This window comes from Misgurnus anguillicaudatus, chromosome 24 (genome assembly GCF_027580225.2).
Source record: "Misgurnus anguillicaudatus chromosome 24, ASM2758022v2, whole genome shotgun sequence".
Classification (NCBI taxonomy): domain Eukaryota; kingdom Metazoa; phylum Chordata; class Actinopteri; order Cypriniformes; family Cobitidae; genus Misgurnus; species Misgurnus anguillicaudatus.
This window is the reverse complement of record NC_073360.2, coordinates 42,935,848-42,957,874: the sequence shown is the minus strand read 5'-3', so window position 1 is coordinate 42,957,874 and position 22,027 is coordinate 42,935,848. Positions and strand designations below refer to the sequence as shown.

General features: G+C 42.5%; 1 protein-coding gene across 1 annotated transcript in view; it reads left to right on the top strand.

Annotated features, from left to right (window-relative positions):
- The window catches only part of LOC141361715 (NACHT, LRR and PYD domains-containing protein 3-like), a 141,625-nt gene that overhangs the window by 102,945 nt on the left and 16,653 nt on the right, over positions 1-22,027 (top strand). The window contains exon 14 of the mRNA XM_073863409.1: positions 9,924-10,100. Within this exon, the coding sequence (XP_073719510.1) occupies positions 9,924-10,100 (177 nt within the window). The remainder of the gene's footprint in view (positions 1-9,923; positions 10,101-22,027) is intronic.

Here is a 22,027-nt window from a genome sequence, read left to right as displayed (position 1 = left end):
TGTCTGACCTCGTAGTCACTGTAGATAAAGCTGTTATCGTTGGTGACTTTAATATACATGTTGATAACCCAACAGATACATTAGGATTAGCATTTATGGATGTTCTAAATTCTCTCAATATTAGACAAAACGTGACAGGGCCCACGCATACTCATAGGCACACATTAGACTTAATTCTGTCACTCGGGCTCAATATTAATGAAATCGAGATATTACCTCAGAGCGATGCAGTTTCAGACCATTGCCTTGTCTCATACACGGTACTTCTAGATATGATCACTCGATCCACAATACGCTACCGACTAGCCAGAACAATAATTTCCACCACTAAAGATAACTTTATTAGCACTCTTCCAGACCTGTCCCAAATGAAACATGTAGCAGATAACCCTGAAGATCTAGATATTGTAATAGAAAACCTGAACAGTATTTGTTCTAACACATTGGATGCCGTAGCTCCAATTCGAAAAAAGAGAATCAAAGAAAAAACGCCAGCTCCATGGTATGATCATCAAACAGCAGCACTCAAAAAGGCAACTAGGAAATGGAAAGAAATTATAGAAGCACAAAGTTAGAGGTATGGCGTGCAGAATGGAAAGAGAGTGTTAAACACTACAGACAGGCTATAAAAATCGCCAGATCTACGTATCTCAGCAATCTTATTAAAGAAAATCATAATAACCCTCGCTTCCTCTTTAGCACAGTTGCGAAACTGACTAGAAATAAAGAACAAACAGAACCGACTAATAAACTCCCACACAATAGTAACGACTTCATGAACTTCTTTACTAAGAGAATTATGATTATTAGGGAAAACATTGTAGGTACCCAAGCAGCCACCACTCTACCCAGTAATACATTTAATGCTTGCCTACCATACGAACATCTTGAGTCATTTAAACCTACTACAATAGATGAGCTATCTAAATTAGTAGCGTCATCCAAATCATCGTCCTGTATATTGGACCCTGTTCCCACAAAAGTACTCAAAGAGGTATTCCCTATAGTGTCTAACCCAGTACTAAATGTCTTTAACTCATCATTAGAATTAGGCTACGTTCCTACAGCTTTCAAACTAGCAGTTATTAGACCGCTCATTAAAAAACCAAACCTTGACCAGGGAGATCTAAATAACTTTAGACCAATCTCAAATCTCCCTTTTCTTTCCAAAATATTAGAAAAGGTAGTGGCAAGCCAGCTACGCACATTCTTAGCAAATAATAGTACGTATGAAAAGTTCCAATCAGGATTCAGGCCCCACCATAGCACAGAGACAGCGCTGCTTAGAGTTACAAATGACCTTCTCCTAATATCCGACCGTGGTGAAATATCACTCCTTATATTATTAGACCTTAGTGCAGCCTTTGACACAATAGATCACACAATCTTACTTAATAGGCTAGAAAACTATGTTGGCATCAGTGGTCAGGCGCTAGCTTGGTTCAGATCGTATCTAACCAATCGCTATCACTTTGCTTATGTAAATGAGGAGGAGTCCCATCACTCCCTGGTTAAATACGGCGTACCGCAGGGATCAGTTTTAGGTCCTATCCTGTTCTCGTTATATATGTTACCTCTGGGAGATATTATCAGAAATCATAACATACAGTTTCACTGCTATGCAGATGACACACAGCTTTACATCTCCTCGCATCCTAGCGAAACACAAAATTTTTCTAAGCTATCAGACTGCATCAGCGATATAAGTGACTGGATGTCACATAATTTTCTTATGCTAAACTCCAATAAAACAGAGATACTTGTTATCGAACCGAATCGCTACAAATATAATATGACAGATTACAAGTTGCCCATAAATGGCTGCACTGTGGTGCCAACCTCCACGGTTAAGAATTTAGGTGTGATGTTCGACAGCAGTTTATCCTTCGACAGCCATATCTCCAATGTCTGCCGCACAGCATTCTTCCACCTTAGAAATATCTCAAAAATACGCCATATGTTGTCTGCATCAGATGCAGAGAAGCTTATCCACGCTTTTATGACCTCTAGAATAGACTATTGTAACTCGTTACTCGGAGGATGCCATGCAAAACAGGTCAACAAGCTTCAGCTAGTTCAAAACGCTTCTGCAAGAGTTCTTACTCGAACTAAGAAGTATGACCGCATAAGCCCAATTCTGGCATCTTTACACTGGCTACCAGTTAAATATCGTATACAATTTAAAATATTACTAATCACCTACAAAGCCTTAAATGGCCTAGCACCCTCATATCTTAGAGAATTATTATCAGAATACAATCCATCACGTGCATTGCGGTCACAAAATTCTGGCCTCTTAATTATCCCTAAAATATCAAAAGTGTCTAAAGGTGGCAGATCCTTTTCCTACTTAGCCCCTAAGCTATGGAATGATTTACCAACCGACGTCCGAAAATCAGAGACAGTAGATAACTTTAAATCTAGACTTAAAACTTTTCTCTTTAACAAGGCTTTCAAATAGTTGTTTTAACAATGGTACTTATCTCCTAATAGCTAGCTTGTACAACCTAATAAATAAATAAATAAATTAATGAATAAATTAAAACCTTTTTTTTTTTTTTCGTCAACACTTCAAAGCATGGTAAATCTCATTAATACTCTTTAGTAATATGCTGAAACTTTGAATTGGTTTTCGACTGAGTCTTAACTGCCAAATATGGCCGGCTTGCAATTTTGGCCTTTTCCCATGACCTTAAAATAGTATGTCATACAGAACCGTTTGCCACTGTACGTTAGCATTAACAACGGCAGTGGGGCCTCTGGCCTTAGTCAAACGATTTCTGTTTCCGTTTCTAAAATCATTAACTATATGTAATACCTTAAAATAGTATGTCATACAGAACCGTTTGCCACTGTACGTTAGCATTAACGACGGCAGTGGGGCCTCTGGCCTTAGTCAAACGAGTTCTGTTTCCGTTTCTAAAATCATTAACTATATGTAATACACTTAACCAGCAATAGTTAGCCTGTCCGGAACCGAGCTGACTAAAACCACATTACTGTGTGACACTTGTTTTCTATGTGAACGGCCCCTACGCTAATAAGATTTTGTGTCTCTCTCCCTGTCTCGTCCTTGATCCCGAGGACGAGACAAACAGATCCAGTTCCGGTACATGTGAAAGTCGTCACACAACTGATCTACTAGCTGTTCTTCAACGTGATGTCCAGCTGATGCCTGACCAAAGACCACCGGCAGAACCCGCTTAATCTCCGCTTAATCTCCGCTTAATCTCCGCTCAATCTCCTTCCGTTTCAATGTGTAGATATATATATACCTCCCAAGGGTTTTTTCCTCCTATGACTTTTTTTACTTCCCCGGCTAAAATTCCGGGGGGTTTTTTTCTCCTAGGGGGTTTTTCAACCCGGGGAGGCAGCCTTTTTGGGCTTAACTTCTATACGTTACATTAGTAATACGTTTGTTTATAATGTTGATTTATAGCCGTAGCAAATTTAACTGCTTGTGCTATCGTTTATTATGTTGTGCTATCTGTCGATTTTCTGTGCTTTTCACTGCATCTATTATGTAAAGCTGCTTTGATACAATTACCAAATTGTGAAAAGCGCTATATAAATAAAATTGAATTGAATTGAATTGAGGGCTTAGCAGAGACAAAATACAGATTTTACAATCTGGAGTTAGATGTCGGCTGCCAGTCAGTCCCTACAGTTGTTAGTAATCGCAGAAGAGTGCAAAATCAAATTTCCAGAAATTAAAAATGTCTCATTAAAATGAATAAAATATAATATCTGTCATTATAAATCGAGTAGACAACTTTTTAGTGCTGTAACGATTAATTGTGTGTCCCATTAAAAATGTCTGAAATCAATTCTAAATCGCAAGGCTGCGATTCTGTGTTTCATGCACAGCTTGTGCGTATACTATGGCATTTGGTCAGTAAGAAGTCCCTATCAATCTAAAATCAGTCGTTTATAATGTGCATTTAAAAAAGCAACACTCGTTAAACAAAATCATTTAAAATATTCTTTATTATCATGAAAATACCTGAAACAATTTGAAGAATAGCGATATAAATATTCCTGTAGACATTTCCTGGAATAGCGTTTGTAATGCTAGTTCTTCTGTGACACAAAGGGAGTTTCTACACGAGAGCGCCCCCTGGCTTTGGGATGTGTACACATGAGTACACATAAAACCATTATCTCTACTCTATTTCTGAAGTTTAATGGTAAGATATAATGCATTATTTTCATTACGATACACACATGAAAAATCCTCATGAAACCTGCTGTCTCCACGGCGCACCTGCTGTCTCATATGCAAGGATCTGGTAAAGCAATATTAAAATGTATTACAATGTATTGTTTTTTAGTCCTTAAAATAAGCAGTGGTGTATTAAGACCTTGTGGTGCCCCTGGACAACAGCTCCTTACAGGTAGGGTTGCCAACCATTCTGTGTAATACGGAATCGTCCCGTATTTGACACATAAAATTCTTGTTCCGTATTGAACTGATACGGAACGCACATTGTTCCGTATTTTTTGTAAAATTAATTCAGTGCAAATACATGACAGACACATAGCTTCTAATATGTCAGACGATGAACGAAGACCGCGCCATTTGTACAAGAAAACCCTGACGGTGCGGTAATTTCTCCCCCTGTATGTCTATGATCAGCATAGCGTTTTTAACATATAGCAGCATCATTGGGGAATGCCCTTTTAATTGGTCGTTTCAGTCATTGTGATGTCACATATCATAGCAACGATGACGACAAGTGACAACAGCGGGAAATGTAAATTGCATCCGAGAGGTGGGTAGTAACGAATTACATTTACTTCGTTACATTTACTTGAGTACATTTCTAGTGAAAAAACTACTTAGGTACATTTGGCGGCGTTACTGCGCTACTGTCAAATGGTAATAATTAATGAATATATATATATTTAAAAAGTTTATAGGGCGTGTTCGAAAGTTTCGCGAGACAGGCTGCGTCACCCTTTAGCGCGTGACCGCGCGGTCACCCTTTAGTGTGCGCAACCGCGCGTAGATGATAGGAGAAGCAGATGAGGGCGCATGTGCATTGTGCGAGATATCGTAGGCGGATCATGTGTGGCTTCAAGGTCGCTCTATGTTTTCACTCCAAGGGGTCAAAAAGAATAGTTTCATAATGCGATGCATGCAGGCACATGCACACATAGACATCAAAGGGGGCTTGAGCACCTGCCCTTTTTATTCCTGGAGAGAAAGTGCCCTTTTTTTCTCAGGTGCTTTTTTTTATAATATGATCTTTATTCATATAACAACTGATGTCTGTCTGTTTCTTGTGTTTTTTACTTATTACTTATTTAATTTAACATGAATTAATTCAGGAATCATTTAAATGAGATTTAAACTCTTATAAAAAGAAAAATAGCGCTATTTGTGGTACACAAACGGTTAACTGATGAGTCCCGCCTCCAAAACTCACATCGCTAATATGATTGGCTTTACCTTTCTTAAGTCCCGCCTCTCTAACCTACTTCGCTTTATGAGTGGTTTGTCTTTACTCGTGCATTGTAGGTTGCATTCACGCTTAAGAAGCGCCAAAGTCATTTTTTTGTAATGGCTGTTAAATATAATGTGTTATACTGGAGTGCTGGAGTAGATTGGGAAGAAATCTGATGGTTCAGTATTTTACTTGCCCAGTCAGAATTTTCACTGACGTCACAAAAAAGTAAAATATAAAATACAAATATAATAGGTCTAATCTATATTGGTTGTTTCTGACATGTGTAACCCTAATAAATATCGTATTTAAAGCGTAACTAAACCCCTGGTGAGAGCCTGACTCCGCCCACTGGCAATATTTGAAAAATGCAAGAAAAGTGGGCAGATCCCAACGGAGATAGAGGGGACGAAATAAGCTCGTACCAAGTGTGTGGTGAGATCGTAAAAAGGGCGTGGTGAGCTTGAACCTGCTTACGTCACGAGTAATTTTTTGGACTCAACATACAATAGGAAAATTCAACTGCAGGAGCCACCGTTCAACCTGAAGAGGGCAGCACTCAGACGTTTTTACACCATATATTGCAGTATTGAAACACCTTATATCCAAATGTCAAAAAAGTTACTAAAATCAATGAACAGCACTAATAAAGCATCATTCTTACAGATCATTAACTAAAAAAAGTTGGTTGAGGGTTTAGTTACTCTTTAACATCTGTGTCACTGTTACCCTCAATTTCCACCGACTGCGGAAAGGCTGCGGATCTGCTGCGGAACGGCGGCAGAGTCAATCGGTTTTCATTTAAGTCAATGTGTGTATTTCCACTGACTGCGTTCCGAATCCGTCACAGCTCCGGCCATCCGCAGCCCTCCGGCACAAATACGCAGAGCTTCTATTTTTGACGGATGCCGGACAGCTCCGCAGGGCGGAGCCATGACTTTATCGCGTGATCATACCTGAATTCGCGAGAACTTGTGTTTTTTTATTAAATCTTTGCAATAAAAACATTACAAACACACACAAATAAAATCATTAATACAGAAACAACAAATAATAGGCAAGAACAGAGCCAGGGGGAGTTTCAAATAAATACATTAAAGATAGAGCATAAATAAATGTTTTAGCAGCCTTCTTATTTTTTTAATTTTGGATGGATTTGATGTACTGCTCTGTCTACGTGAGATCTCGTGTTGTGATCTGGGCTGGTTTGTAAAAACGTCATAATTCAAACGGCATAATGGGCAGAGACAGAACTAGGTATCGCGCGATCATCACGTGAATTTGCGAGACCTCATGGGTCCTCATCACTTCAGCACGCAGCCGCTCTGCAACAAATACGGAACTGGTGGTGGGTATTGGCGGACGGCCGAGTGCAGAGCCGCAACGCAGCGGAGCTGATCTGCAGCCGCTCCGCAGTCGGTGGACAACAATTAGTTGTTTATTACTCTTTCTGGGTTATTTGACTAAATAATTATATTTCAGTATTCTGATTCAATGTTTATTATTGTATTGGATATAACTGTATACCTTTTGTACATTTCATTATACTTTGTACATTGTGATAAATAATATTTTATTCTTTGTTTCTTTTGTAGACCACACACATGCATACATCCCCACACACCTACAACACAACCACATATGTACCTATTCGTGCATCAATGCCTGTACTAAAACTTCAATAATAAAGTTTTCTGGAATGATCTCTCCGTGCCCTTATCTCTGACTGGAGCACTGTCAAAGGAAACTGTCAGACCAGTTTTATCCCCTTCAGAGTGACTCACTCTATCACAAAGTGAATAAGTTTTAATTAAATAATATTAAAATACCTTATGGTAGGGCTGCACGATTACGGCAAAAATCATAATTGTTTTAGACTACTGTATTTGCATTGAATTGGAAATGATATATTTGAACAATACAATGCATTGCAAGGCTGCAGAGAACAGTGCACTATTGCAGACTTATAAACTACTGAGGATTTAATTTATTTTAATATAGTCAGTTGTGAACTAAAGTGGGCCGGTCTAAAACATGAAACTCCAGGGCTGAAAATGAATCACACTCCGGCCCTGCTTAGTAGATGCGCAACTTAGGTCTTAAAGAGCAAGTACTTTTGTAATTTCATAAAATATTTTTTTATTGCTGGTTTTAGTTGGTGCCCCTAAGACTTTGGTGCCCCTGAGCACTCGCCCAGTTTGCCCATATGGTTAATCTGTCCCTGAAAATAAGTTGCTGGGACACAAAAGAAAGTCTGCTGTCCATAACATCTCAGCGGGAACAATTGTGCACATGCAGAACTGTGATCTTTCAGGCTTTGACGGTCACATACACTCATAATTAAGTCAAAATGTCCATTGGCGTATATAAATGTATATAAAAAGGTTATGTGTAAAGTGAAAATTTTAGGGAAAAAGTGGTTTAGGACGTATGAATCCATTACTGTAGGCTTGTAAGTATAAGTGACAGCTATAACTTATATGTTAATAAAAAAAACAATCTGCTACTTAATGTTATATTTATTTGTTTCATTTGTTTCTCTGTTCTTATTTTATCACTTAGTGTTTACTTGATTATTTAATTACTTGAGAACTTTTTACTCTTCATTAATATTAGGCAAAGCATTTATGTTATCTTAGTGGTCACTTCTGATTGAAGGCAATCCTTTATTTCACTGATTTAACTCCTTTGGAATAAAATACAATTGTAGTTCGGGGTTCATCTAATGACTGTTGTTACCGCCAACAGCACAACATATCCCGGGCATATTATGATCTTGTTATGAATCTCCTGTTTTATTGATCTTCATCTGGTAGTTGTGGCTGCTGTGACTAGGGTCGGGCGATGTCCCCTACATTGGCAGTTGACAATGGTTACGTATTATTTGTTATTATATAATTATTATTTGTTATTTTACTTTATTACTTCCACTTAAGAAGAGTTGTGCACTTTTTATTTTAATATATATTTTTACATAAATACTTTTTTGTACTTAAAAGCTATAATTTTGTTATTTTACTAACCCAACTAATGACTATTTCCAATAGGATGCACATAAGGGGAAAAAGTAGCTTTATTCCACTTAAGAAGAGTTGTGCACTTTTAAGCACTTTTTTTAAAACATAAATATTTTTTTCTATTAAAAAGCTATAATTTAGTTATTTTACTAACCCAATGACTCCTCCGTGCTTTCCAATAGGTTGCACATAAATATCTGTGCATATGTGGCACCAGTACTCTGGTATATCTTAAACTGCCACTTCAGTGCAGTATAGCCACATGGCTCTCCTGATTTTGCCAAGTGGTTGATGTCCTCAGGGCAACATTATGTTGACCCTGGGACAACATTTCAATCAACCAATCAGATTTCAGGAATAAGTTTACAGTTTGTTTTAAGTTTAAGCTTACAACAAGGATTAGCTGTTTCTAGACCATTGTTTTTCACTTATCATGTCCCTCTGATTTTAGGGTTTGGTTATGGTTAGGGTTGGGGGTAGGTTTAGGTTTTATTTAGAAAAATTTTGTCCTTGGGTCAACACAATATGCTGCCCTGAGGACATCAACCACTTGGTAAAATCAGTTTGAGCATAGCCACATAGCCTATATGTAACAATGAGCACGATCTCTCGAAACACTACAATAGGCTACTAATAAATTATTAATATGGGCTGTTTTCTTGTACAAAACTAAATATTTTAAGTTAAATGTACAACATGTAAAAAGACAAGATTCTAGCAATGTAATTTATTTATAGGGCAATTCCCGCAAAGATTTTAGGTTTTAGAGAGTTAGTGTATGTCGACTAGCAGCGGAGTGGTGTCTCTCCATCGTGATGTCAGTCAACCATCAACCCTAGCTGTGACCATAGACTAAAGCAGTCCGCCTCTGCCGTGTTCACATATGCCTAAACAAACTGAACCAAGGAGAAAAAGCAGCAGGTTCTGAAACATAAGCTCAGGTCTGAAAACACCCTATGTCCTCAGACAAGTATTGTTCAAAATTCAGAAACAACATTTAAAAAAGTTTTGGTCCACTTTAAAATGTTGAATAGTGAGTTTTAATTTAATCTCAGTAATGTATTTGATAACTGAAGCTGATTTTATTCAACATTCATCACAACACTTTAACTCTTACTGAAAATCATAAACATAAAACATTAAAATTGAATTATGATGAGAAAAAAACAAAATCATTCAGAAATAAAAACATAAAAGAAAATTTTCTGATGTCTGATGAGAAAAATCTGATTTCATTACTGTATAAAAAAATAAATCACACTGTTAATATAAACATAAACTGATGAAGTTCATTTCCTTGTAAATCTCACTGATGTGTTTCAGTAAAACACAAACACACATAAATGAAACTAAAATGAAAATATTTATAAACACTAAATGATGACAGAAGAGAAACAAATTCAACTCACTGTAGATTTGATCTATGTGTGAACAAACTGTGTGTCTCTGTTCTCTACAGGTTGTGTAGTTGTAATATTACAGATGAAGGTTGTGTTGCTCTGACTTCAGCTCTGAGATCAAACCCATCATCACACCTGAGAGATCTGGATCTGTCTTATAATAAACTCACATATTCAGGAGTGAAGCTGATCTCTGATGTACTGAAGAATCCTGACTGTAAACTGGAGACACTGAAGTAAGATCATCTTTCTGATAGTCACATATGCACTGAGGTTTAGTTAAACTGTATAAAAAAAACACACAGTAAAATGTAAAGGATCTGATCAGTAAGCAGATACATCGGCAGCCTCATGAATAATTATGAGACATCGATACATCATCAAAGTACTGCCGTGTTTTACCACAACACAACCTTTGACGATAAAAACAGTGATAAAGCTTAAAATTAAAATAAATTCACCTACAATTAAAATGAATGATGTTGTGTTGTTAGATTTCCCCTACACACCTGACTGACTTAAGTTAACCGGTGCGTCTATAGACAACACAAACAAGACGTTTATCCTCACCGGGTGTCCACAGAACCAAAAGGCTGAACTCAATTGTGGGAGGGGTGCTGCACACGGACAGCTTGAGAGCACGCACCGCACGAGCACCCACAGCGGAGCTTACACACGAGCAGTAGAGAAAGAAAAAAACAAATACATCTAGCCCTATTTGAGTAATTCTAAACTGTAAGAAAACTAAATACATGTTGGGATGATCTTCCTCTGCCTTTTCTCTGTTCAGTGAGCGGCAGGAAGGAACAGCGCCTTTCATTTACGGACTCATCTGATGTGCTAATAGCGTTTCCAAAAACCTGCCGCTAAATGTTTAGATATAGATAGAACATGAATATACTTCTGTAAAAATATGCACATAATTTGTTATTCAGATGGAGTTGCTGGGTGCGCTGCATTAGATAAATACAGTTATACTGCCAAAATCACTGTGTATAATGATGATGATTAGACGATATGTCAGTCACAGTTACATATCGATATGCCGGTTAACATATTAATTATATACGTTCATTCTGAATCGATTCATGAGGGTCCAAACGATTCCCACCCCTAATGAACACAAACACTTGAGGAAACAAGATCATGTGTTCAACCTGACAGACTCCAGACTGCAGACCGATCGGCGAGGTTTGCCGCTTGCAGTCAAGGGAGCAGCTGAAGATGGAGCCGTCAAGCCAGACACCTGCTGCTTGCCGTAGTGACGTGTGCGCCGTGTTTCCTTGTTTTAATCGCAAATGAAGTGGGGGCGAGGCCAAGATGGCGTCGTGAGAGGACGGTTTTGCTGTGGCTCTTAAAAATTTTGCTCAAATCCCGGTTTAATTTCTAATATGTTTACGTTCGGATTAAATTCGAAGGTACTGTTTGCTTTATGAGTTAACTGCACTTTCAAAAAGTTTATTTGCGCGTTTTGTTAAGTTTTGTAGACGCACTCGTTGTCACTTTAAAACCACGTGCTTTTGCCACAAACTGCTGTGCTGACTTAAAAATATGGATGGAAAGAAAGAAACGCACCTTGCTATGCACAGCTATGCAAGAAGAACGTTGTGCCCTGATATGGACGCTGTTGCTGATATGGACGCTGTTGCTGAACAGTCTAGGGGACTCGTGCCTTTACCTGATACACCTGAACCCAAGCCTGCCAAAAAAAGCAAACCCAATTCTGAAAGTCCGGCGGTAAGTGATACTATGCTGATGAGATTCATGCAAAGAATGGAAGCTATGCACGAAGAGACTTTGCGCCGAATTCAAGGAGTTGAAAAGACGGTCATTGAGAACTCGAACTCTATTAAGCAGATAATCAGCTCTCTCGAATTCCACAGTGAACAAGTGAAGTGTTTGAATGAAAAAACTAACGAAATGGAAAGAAAAGTCGGAAAATTGGAGAAAGAAAACGTTGAACTTCGTGACAAATGTGACGACTTGGATGCTTACAAGAGAAGATGGAATCTGCGTATCGCTGGTATTCCGGAGAAATCAGGAGAAAATGTGAAGCAGGTGGTCATCGACCTCTTCAGCCAGGTCTCCCCAAGCATCGCTGCTGATCTGCACCGCGGAGTTGACATCGCTCATCGGTTGGGGCCTCGTTCTGCTGCGGAAAAATCCTCCCGTCGTATAATAATGCTGTTTTCGTCGCGTTCCCAGCGGGACAAAGTCTGGAAAGACGCCAAAACCTCCGAAGTTCTCAGGGAAAAGAAGATTAAGGTATTCGAGGACCTTTCGCAAAAAGACAAGGATGCAAGGACTCTTCTGTGGCCGATGGTGGAGAAAACGAGAAGGGAAGGGAAGCGGGCTGGCTTTCACGGTCCTTTCGCTGTTATTGAGGGTAAAAGATTAACAACTAAAGATGTGGTCAACAGGTCTAACGTTACTTAATGCACTAGAAAAGTTTTTCCATGAGCATTTTCCCCCAGGGATTAGTGTGCAATCTGCATAGGATTTGTTTTATTATTATTATTATTTAATTATTATTATTAATTAATTAGAAATGCCTGAAGCTAAATCTTTGTTTTATTATCTTCAGGTACGATATTTATTTCTTGTCAATAATTAGCTTTATATAGGTGCATTTCTTTCTCTTTACTAATATGGTACTTTAATATAGCCTATATATTATATTTTTTGTTTTGTTTTACTTTGAGTTTTCAATGGGTTATTACTTGAAAACAGAAAGTATAGTCTTTATTTTCTGAACTTAAAATCTGAGCACTTTAGTACCGGGTGAGCATTTTTATGTGTGTGTAGTTGTATTTGACGACCATTTGAGAGGTGAGTTGAACGGGTATACTCTTTTAGTTCACTCAGTTGTGAACTAAAACTTCGTTGTAATTGTTTGTTTGTTGTCTTTTTTTTCTCCTTACATTGTTCGTTGTTCATGTCATTGTCATTAATATCGTTTAATGCCAGAGGGCTCAGGGATAGTGTCAAACGGAAAGCTCTTTTTATGTTTGCTAAGAAACACAAATCAGATTTTTGTTTCCTTCAGGAGTGTCATTCTACTTTGAGTTCGCATGGCACAGAGCACTCTGCTGGTGTTAGCATTTTGAGAAATACTTTTAATGGGGATATTTTAGGATCAGATTCAGATAGTTTGGGCCACTTTCAGTTATTAGTGATTTCACTTAACCAACAAACTGTAATTCTGGGAAATATATATGGGTACAATTCTTCTTTAGATAATAAAATTTTCTTTGACAAATTAGATGAGAAACTTACCAAGTGGTCAAATAAATTCCCTAATGCACTTTTTATATTAGGAGGAGACTTTAATGTATCAATTAATAATTCTTTAGATAGGTATCCACCAAAAAGAACAGTGTGTTTTAGCCCTGCATTGCTAGGACTAATAGATACATTTGAATTGGTGGACATTTGGAGAAAAAGATACCCAGATAATTTAGAGTTTACCTGGGCTAACAAAAATTAGGGATGCACCGAATCCAGATTTTTTAGGTTCGGCCGAATCCCGAATCCACCGTTTAAGATTCGGCCGAATCCGAAACCGAATACCGAATCCTACTCGCATCCTTATTCCAACACAGTAAAACACATTAATGAAGTAAAAAACGTCCACAGCAGTGTATTTTTCATTTTATTTAATTTTAACTGTACATTATGCCAGGATGACAAGTTGGAAAAACTATTTTGACAATTACCATAAGTCTATGCATAATGAAAGCGATGCGTTGCGACACGCTCGTTTTTCCAATAAGCAAGCAGCTCCGCGCTGAAAACTATATTTAACTTTGAGTGAGAAGCTCCGCTCGTCAATGTCAGTTTTCACACGGCCGTCCAATTACAGTGGAGGAGGGGCAGGACATTACCACAGCAACCAACCGGCTCACAGCTGAAGCATCACAGCTACCAAGCGCTCGGCTGAAAAACAGCTGGCATTTGGCGTCCTCAAGGCGTTTTCAGCTGTGTTTAAAAGTTTTGGTGTGTCCAGCTGACCGAAAGAAAAAGCTAATCTCCACGTCAGCACCCGATGTGTGTAATCAACGGCTGCGTGACGTCGACCAGCGTAGCGCAAGCCTAGGGTTCGGTTCGGTGGAAAAAAAATCTAGGATTCGGCCGAACCCGAACCCCACCAAAAAGCCCAGTATTCGGCCGAATCCGAAACCGAATCCTGGATTCGGTGCATCCCTAACAAAAATGGCTCAAGACAATCCCGAATCGACTACTGGCTGATATCAAAATGTATGTCCAAATTTGATCTACATGTTGGCATTCAATGTACTCCTTTGACTGACCACAAAACTATCTTTATTAATACACCCTTAACGGCAGATTATGCACCAGGACATAGCAAAGCCTCTTTGTGGAAACTTAACAGTTCACTGTTAGATCTACCAGATGTAAAGGATAAAATTAAAGAATTAATTTCTAACTATTGGAAAGTAGCTTTAATTCAAGATTCTTTTTGTACCAATTGGGAGCTTCTAAAATTTGAGATCGGTATTTATTTAAGGAAAGTTGGAGCAGACTTAGCCAAAAAGAGAAGGGTTCTTGAGGACAACCTGATTATGAAATTATCTCAAATTCGCAACACTAGTTGTATGTCATTGAAGGAAAAATCTGAAATTGCAGCTTAACAAACTAAATTAGATGATTTATACTTAAAGAAAGCTAGGGGTGCTTATATAAGATCCAGGAAAAGATGGCTTGAAGAAGAAGAACTTAACTCTGCATATTTCTTTAAGCTTGAAAAACGGAATTTTATTCTCTCAACAGTTGAGCAGTTCTGTATTGATGGCAAAATTATAAAAGATCCAAAGATTATAGCTAACTTCTGTTCCAATTTTTATGAAAATCTTTATAGTTCAAAATGTCCAGAGCAGAAAACAACTTTATTTCTAGATTCAATTGGTTGTATTAAGCTTATCTCAGAAACTGACAGAATGTGTTGTGATGATGATGTAACTTGTGAGGAAGTACAAAGCGCAATTAAGAGCTTGAAAAACAATAAATCCCCAGGATGTGATGCACTGTAAAAAATCCAACTTTAAAATATTCATTCAACAAAGAAAATTAAGTAACTTGAACAAAGATTTCTTTGTTGAAGGGCGTCAATTGATTATTTTGTGTTCACTGAATGAAAAAAACATAATCATTTAGCTAACAAATATTATTTTGTTGACTGGACTTAGATATATAAGTTTATGTCCAAACTGAGTAATCTGAACAAACAATTTAAAAAAAACAATGGTCGGAATGGTTCCCAGCATGCATTGCGACATGTTCACTTCTTTGGTTAATATTTACTAAAAAAGATGACTGTTTTAATGTTTTCTGGATTTATTCATGTTGTTATGTTGTTAATGTTAGTTATATGTTGTAGTTAGAGTTATTTTAAAAGAATAATGTTTGTTCATTGTTACCATGATTGAGAAGTGTGTGTTCAATGTAGAGGACGGCACAGTGGGTTAGCGCGCATCATTGGTGCCTAACAGCAAAAAGCTCTCTGGTTCAATGCTTACTTGAACTGTCAGATCTTGTTTTGGTAGTGGTTTTGTTTTGCATAGCAGGCAAGTTCATATGGTTTAAATAAATAAATTATTTTTATCAGAGCATAGTGTGTAACTTATCTGACATGACTTTTTTTTTCTTTTTGGCCAACAAGAAAATTTAATTAATACATTTTATTTCAATTTGGCCCAACAAGCTATGTTTAATCAAGAGACAATATTTAATTGACAGAACACTCTATTTTAAGTTCAGTGTACATGCTGGGGTAGTCAGCAAAACACAAAAAAGTTTGTTTCCCCAACTTAAATTGGGCCAACTAACAATTTGAGGTGCAACGGGTCACTAGAATTTTTTATGTTGGAGAGGCATTTTTTTTTACAGTGTGGACTCACAGCTGAGCTGTACAAACTATTTGCTAATTAACTTTCTCCTTTTTTAACTAGTGTTATTAAAGAGAGTATTAACAAAGAAGCTTTACCCCCTACATTATCGCAGGGTATCATCACACTAATTCCTAAACCAAAGAAAGATCTCACCATTTTGGACAATTACCGACCCATCACACTCCTCAACAATGATTATAAAATTTTTGCCATAGTTTTTGCTAAAAGATTAAAAGAATGTTTGCATAGTATTATAGATGAGACTCAGTCCGGATTTATGAAGGACCGGCACATAATGAGCAACATTAGTTCCCTTTCAGTCGGTCACTACGACGTCACGTCGTGACCGACGAATTGGGAACTCGCTTAGAGAGACCAATCTGCTTCGAATACTACAAAAAACGCCAATGAACTTGGCATTGAGATATTTGCATAATGCTGGCGCCGCCCCGCCAGGTGCGTATATAAGGCGCACGTGCAAATGAGGAAATCAGCTTTTTATCGCTTCGAAAGCCGGCAGTATCTGCTACTGAGAAGCTACTTTACTCTGTTGGGATCGATTGCGGAAGTTGGTTGGACTGGCAGTACCACAGCGGACGCTTCGCAGCATTCCACAGGCTCTGCATCTTTTTGTTTTGAGTTTAGTGTGTGCGTTGCCTTTCCCTGTGCGCATCATCAACTGAGCATCTGAGTGAATTTCCCTAAAAGAGTGATACGAGAGAGCTTTGTGCCTTGTTAAAGGCAGCCACTCTCTCGTATATCCGGCGATTAGCGTCCTTTTCAGGATGGCTTTTCGTCCGTGTGATCTTGGATGCGGGAAGTATATGGGTCCGAAGGACGGTCACGAGCGTTGTCTTTCGTGTTTGGGCATCGAGCACGCAGAGGCAGCGTTCGCTGGGGGTAAGTGTTCTCACTGCGAGAACATGTCCCTTGTGGATTTGCGGAGACGGTTGTCTTTCCTCCGGGAAAAACGCAACCCACGTCCAGCGAGTTCCGAACGCCGCCACGGAGCGGCCGTGAGGCTCTCAAAGGATGATCTCCGCATCACTGTGCTGAGCCGGTCGGGGGATTCGTCCTCCGGCTCTCAGCCTCCTCATCCACAGCCGGTTGATGTGCCGATGGAGACTGCAGAGTCGTGTTCTGCGATGTCTGCAGGATCTGTCGTGCCTCCCTCCGGGTCCACGGAGACCGCAGCATCCGAGGGTGGGCCCTCTCCCTCTGAGGATCCGGATGTCCTCCCCCCTTCCGGACGGGTCGTGACGCCGGATTTCGATCCAGAGATGGTGGCCGTGCTCTCTCGAGCGGCGGAGACCGTAGGGTTGGAGTGGGTTCACCCCCCACAGCCCGAACCGTCCCGCCTGGATGATTGGTTCTTTGGAGCTGCCCGGGTTTCACAACCCTCTCCGCCGGTACCATTCTTCCCCGAGGTGCACGAGGAGCTGACTAGGACCTGGAAGTCACCGTTTTCTACTAGATTACGGTCTTTTCAGCCCTCCCCCCTCACCTCCCTCACCGATGGAGCTGCTAAGGGTTATACGGGGATCCCCCCTGTAGAGCGTGCGGTCGCGATGCAACTGTGTCCGGCCACCGCTCCCTCCTGGAAGGACCGCCCAACCCTACCCTCCCGTGCTTGCAGACAGTCTTCCGGTTTAACGGGGGCTGCCCACCAGGCATGCGGAGAGGCGGCTTCAGCCCTGCACGCTATGGCGTTGCTGCAGGTACATCAGGCGAAAGCTTTGAGAGATCTGCATGAGGGAGGACACGACTCGCCTGTGCTTTCGGAGCTCCGGGCCGCGACGGATCTGGCTCTTCGTGCTACGAAAGTCACAGCGCAGGCGATCGGTCGTGCGATGTCCACGATGGTGGTCCAAGAACGCCATCTATGGCTCTGTCTGGCGGACATGTCGGAGGCGGAGAAGAACAAGTTCTTGGATGCCCCCGTGTCCCAGGCGGGTCTTTTCGGCGAGTCGGTGGAGTCTTTCGCCCAGCAGTTCTCCGCCGCCCAGAAGCAGACGGAGGCGATCGCTCAGATCATGCCCCGGCGCAAGCGACCTGCATCTCGCCCTCCAGCGCCGGCGGCCCCGTCTGCTCCTCGCCGAGGGCGCCCTCCGGCGGCTGCCTCCGCCCCCCCCGCTAGAACATCTTCCAGGCCACGGAGGGGGACCAGCCGTCGGCAGCCCGCCCCGCCCGCTCCACCCGCTTCCCGTGGTAAACGGAGGTCGAAGCGGCCCTGAGACGGGCGACCTGGATTTGGATGGGATCACTCTACGGGAGACGGTGATGGCACCACTCCTTCCACCGGTAGAGGGCCGGGTGGAGAATCTTTGGTTTCGTTTTGTTTCTGTTCCGCCGGCTTCTCAGCCGGCACCCACAAATCCACAAAAAGAGTGCATGCCTATTCCTTCTCCAGGTCTCCAGAGGATCGAGAGAGATGTGAGCGGGCAGTCAGATGCTCTTCCTCCCTCTCCTCTATCGCCAGCGGGTGTTCTGGCGAGTTCGAGTTCTCCACTGCGGAGACCGGACCACCAGCATACCCTTCGGAGTCTGCGTCCTCCGCTGAGGAGACCGGACGACCGTCTCTCTCAGCGGGCTCAGGTCAGTGTCACACACACACACACTGTAGATGCTTATGCTGTCACGGCAGACGCACCGGCAGTCCCGCCTGTCCCGCCTCGCTGCCCCGCCGCGGGTTCACCGGTTGTGCCGCTAATTCCTCTCGTACGGTACTTGGGAGCTTGGCTTCAGCTTCCCAACCCGTCTCGTTGGGTTTTACGCACAATCCGCCTCGGTTACGAAATTCAATTCAATCGGCACACTCCCAAATTTGCGGGCGTACGTTTCACCACGGTGAAAGCGTCCGATGCACATGTACTGCGTGCAGAGGTCGAGGTCCTGTTGGCGAAGGACGCGATCGAGCCGATCCCTCTTACCGAGATGAGATCGGGTTTTTACAGCCCGTATTTCATAGTTCCCAAGAAAGGCGGCGGGTTACGACCGATTTTGGATTTGCGTGTCCTGAACAAATCTCTTCAGAAGAGGTCTTTCAGGATGATTACACCGAAACAGATTTTCAGTGCTATACGCCCCCACGATTGGTTTGCAGCGATAGACCTGAAAGACGCGTATTTTCATGTGTCCATTCTTCCCCGTCACAGACCGTTTCTCCGGTTTGCGTTCGAGGGTCGGGCATATCAATACAAAGTTTTACCGTTCGGGCTGTCTCTCTCTCCCCGTGTGTTCACGAAAGTGATAGAGGCGGCGTTACAGCCCCTCAGAGAGAGCGGTGTTCGCATATTGGCTTACCTCGACGATTGGCTTATAATAGCGCATTCTCGGCAGACGCTGTGCGAACACAGAGATCTAACACTTCAACATCTCGCCCGTTTGGGTCTTCGGTTCAACTGGGAAAAGAGCAAACTCTGCCCCACGCAGAGGATCTCTTTTCTCGGTATGGAACTGGACTCGATCGATTTATCGGCGCGTTTGACAGAAGAACGTGTTCAATCAATTCTGACTTGCCTCGGGTCATTCCGAGGGAAGAATGCGGTCTCTCTGAAACAATTTCAGAGACTCCTGGGGCGTATGGCAGCAGCAGCGGCCGTGACACCGCTCGGACTGCTCCATATGAGACCGCTTCAGCGTTGGCTTCACGATCGAGTCCCGAGGAGAGCGTGGCGCGCCGGCATTCACCGTGTAACCATTACACCTGCGTGCCGCCTAACATTCCCCCCGTGGTCAGATCCCGCGTTTCTCAGAGCAGGGGTCTCCATGAGACAGATCTCCCGGCATGCTGTTGTACACACAGATGCCTCCGACACGGGCTGGGGAGCCACGTACGGCGAGCTCACGGCTTCGGGGGTGTGGACAGCACCCCAGTTGCATTGGCATATCAATTGCCGCGAGTTGTGGGCAGTATATCTGGGACTCGTACGCTTCGCGACGGAGCTGCGAGGGAAGGATGTACTAGTACGCTCAGACAACACTGCGACTGTAGCGTATATCAACCGTCAAGGCGGTTTGCGCTCTCGTCACCTGTCGCATCTCGCTCGTCATCTCCTCCTTTGGAGTCAGAAGCATCTGAGGTCCCTTCGTGCCATTTACATACCGGGCTCGCTCAATACAGCGGCAGACGCGCTTTCCCGAGCAGCGCGCCCCGGCGAATGGCGACTCCACCCCCAGACGGTCCAGCTGATTTGGAGGAAATTCGGTCGAGCGCAGATAGACCTATTTGCGTCACCGAACAATACCCATTGTCGCCTGTTTTATTCACTAACCGAGGGCAGCCTCGGCGTGGATGCGTTGGCACACAGCTGGCCGCGGGACCTGCGCAAATATGCGTTCCCCCCAGTGAGTTTAATAGCACAGATTCTGTGCAAAGTCAGGCAGGACGAGGAGAACCTTTTAATGATATTAACGGCAGATCAGTGGGCCAGCATAATTTGGTTGTTAGATTCCTGAGAGGCGCTCGCAGGCTAAACCCCTCGCGCCCTCCTTCTATTCCTCCCTGGGACCTGTCCATGGTGCTGAAAGCACTACAGAGTCCTCCGTTCGAGCCTTTGCAGTCGGCGAGTCTGAAGCTTCTATCCATGAAGGCTTTGACCCTACTAGCATTGGCCTCGGTGAAGAGAATAGGGGATTTACATGCATTCTCTGTTGACGATTCGTGCCTTCAGTTTGGTCCTTCTGTCTCGAGCGTGACCTTGAGACCCAGACCAGGCTACGTGCCCAAAGTTCCCACTACTCCCGTCAGAGATCAAGTGGTGAGCTTGCAAGCATTGCCTTTGGAGCAGGCAAACCCAACCGAGGCTTTGTTGTGCCCCGTACGCGCACTGCGATTCTACGTGGACCGCACGCAAAGCTTCAGGACCTCAGACCAGCTCTTTGTTTGTTATGGTGGCCAGCAGAAAGGGAAAGCTGTCACTAAGCAGAGGATGTCTCATTGGATAGTTGATACTATTGCCCTAGCTTACAACTTGCAGGGCATTCCTTGCCCCTTTAATTTGAGAGCGCACTCCACACGGAGTGTTGCCTCTTCTTGGGCATTAGCTCGTGGTTCCTCGCTGACAGACATTTGTAGAGCTGCGGGTTGGGCGACACCTAATACGTTCATTAGATTTTACAATGTTCGTATCGAGCCTGTATCCTCTCGTGTTCTTTCCTCACCAGGGAGGGCACGGAGAGCAGACTCGCAAGTCGGCTTGCAGCCTCCGACTGAGGCTCCAAATTGAGTTTTCAGTATGGAAGGCTAACAGAGCAAAAATGCGTAATGGTTTGATTTGCTCCCTCCACTGCCTTGACAGCCTTTGTTGCGGAGCATTGGCTGTCAGCCTTTCACTAGTTGTATTCTTACGAACCTACGTGTTTGGCCAGGGCTCCACATTGCGTCCCAACGGGTTCCTTTGTGAGTATTATTCCGTGGGGTTAATCCTACTAGCCCACGTTTCCCTTAGCAGAGCACTGCTTTGCTTACACAGCCACGTCTGTCATTTTACCTCAACTACTGTTGACTTTCGCCCACCAATAGCCCTTAACGGGGCGGTGGCTTCCGCAGCGTTCCTATTCCGCTCTGGTAGGGCGCTTCCCAGTTGCTGGCACTACTGTGGGGTTAAAGGAACATCTAGTGCCCGGCCTTCTGCCTTAAACCTAATTCTCCTTATCCTTAAGTGGAAACCGGAGGGCTTTACGCAGACACTGGAAGAGGTCAGCCCCTAGTGGCGTTTTGGTAGGGATTCCCAATTCGTCGGTCACGACGTGACGTCGTAGTGACCGACTGAAAGGGAACGTCTCGGTTACGGATGTAACCCTCGTTCCCTGATGGAGGGAACGGAGACGTCACGTCCCGTCGCCACAGGTGCTGCCACCTGCTGTTTAGGCCGGTCACCTTCCGGCTTTCTCAGCGAACAGAAGCTGATTTCCTCATTTGCACGTGCGCCTTATATACGCACCTGGCGGGGCGGCGCCAGCATTATGCAAATATCTCAATGCCAAGTTCATTGGCGTTTTTTGTAGTATTCGAAGCAGATTGGTCTCTCTAAGCGAGTTCCCAATTCGTCGGTCACGACGTGACGTCTCCGTTCCCTCCTTCAGGGAACGAGGGTTACATCCGTAACCGAGACGATTAGTTTTAGATTTATTTGATTATAGCAATTTGGTGGAACATAATAGTTTTATTCTTTTCCTGGATTTTTACAAAGCCTTCGATTCAGTGGAACGTCATTTTATTTTTAAATCATTGCAAAAGTTTGGTTTTGGTG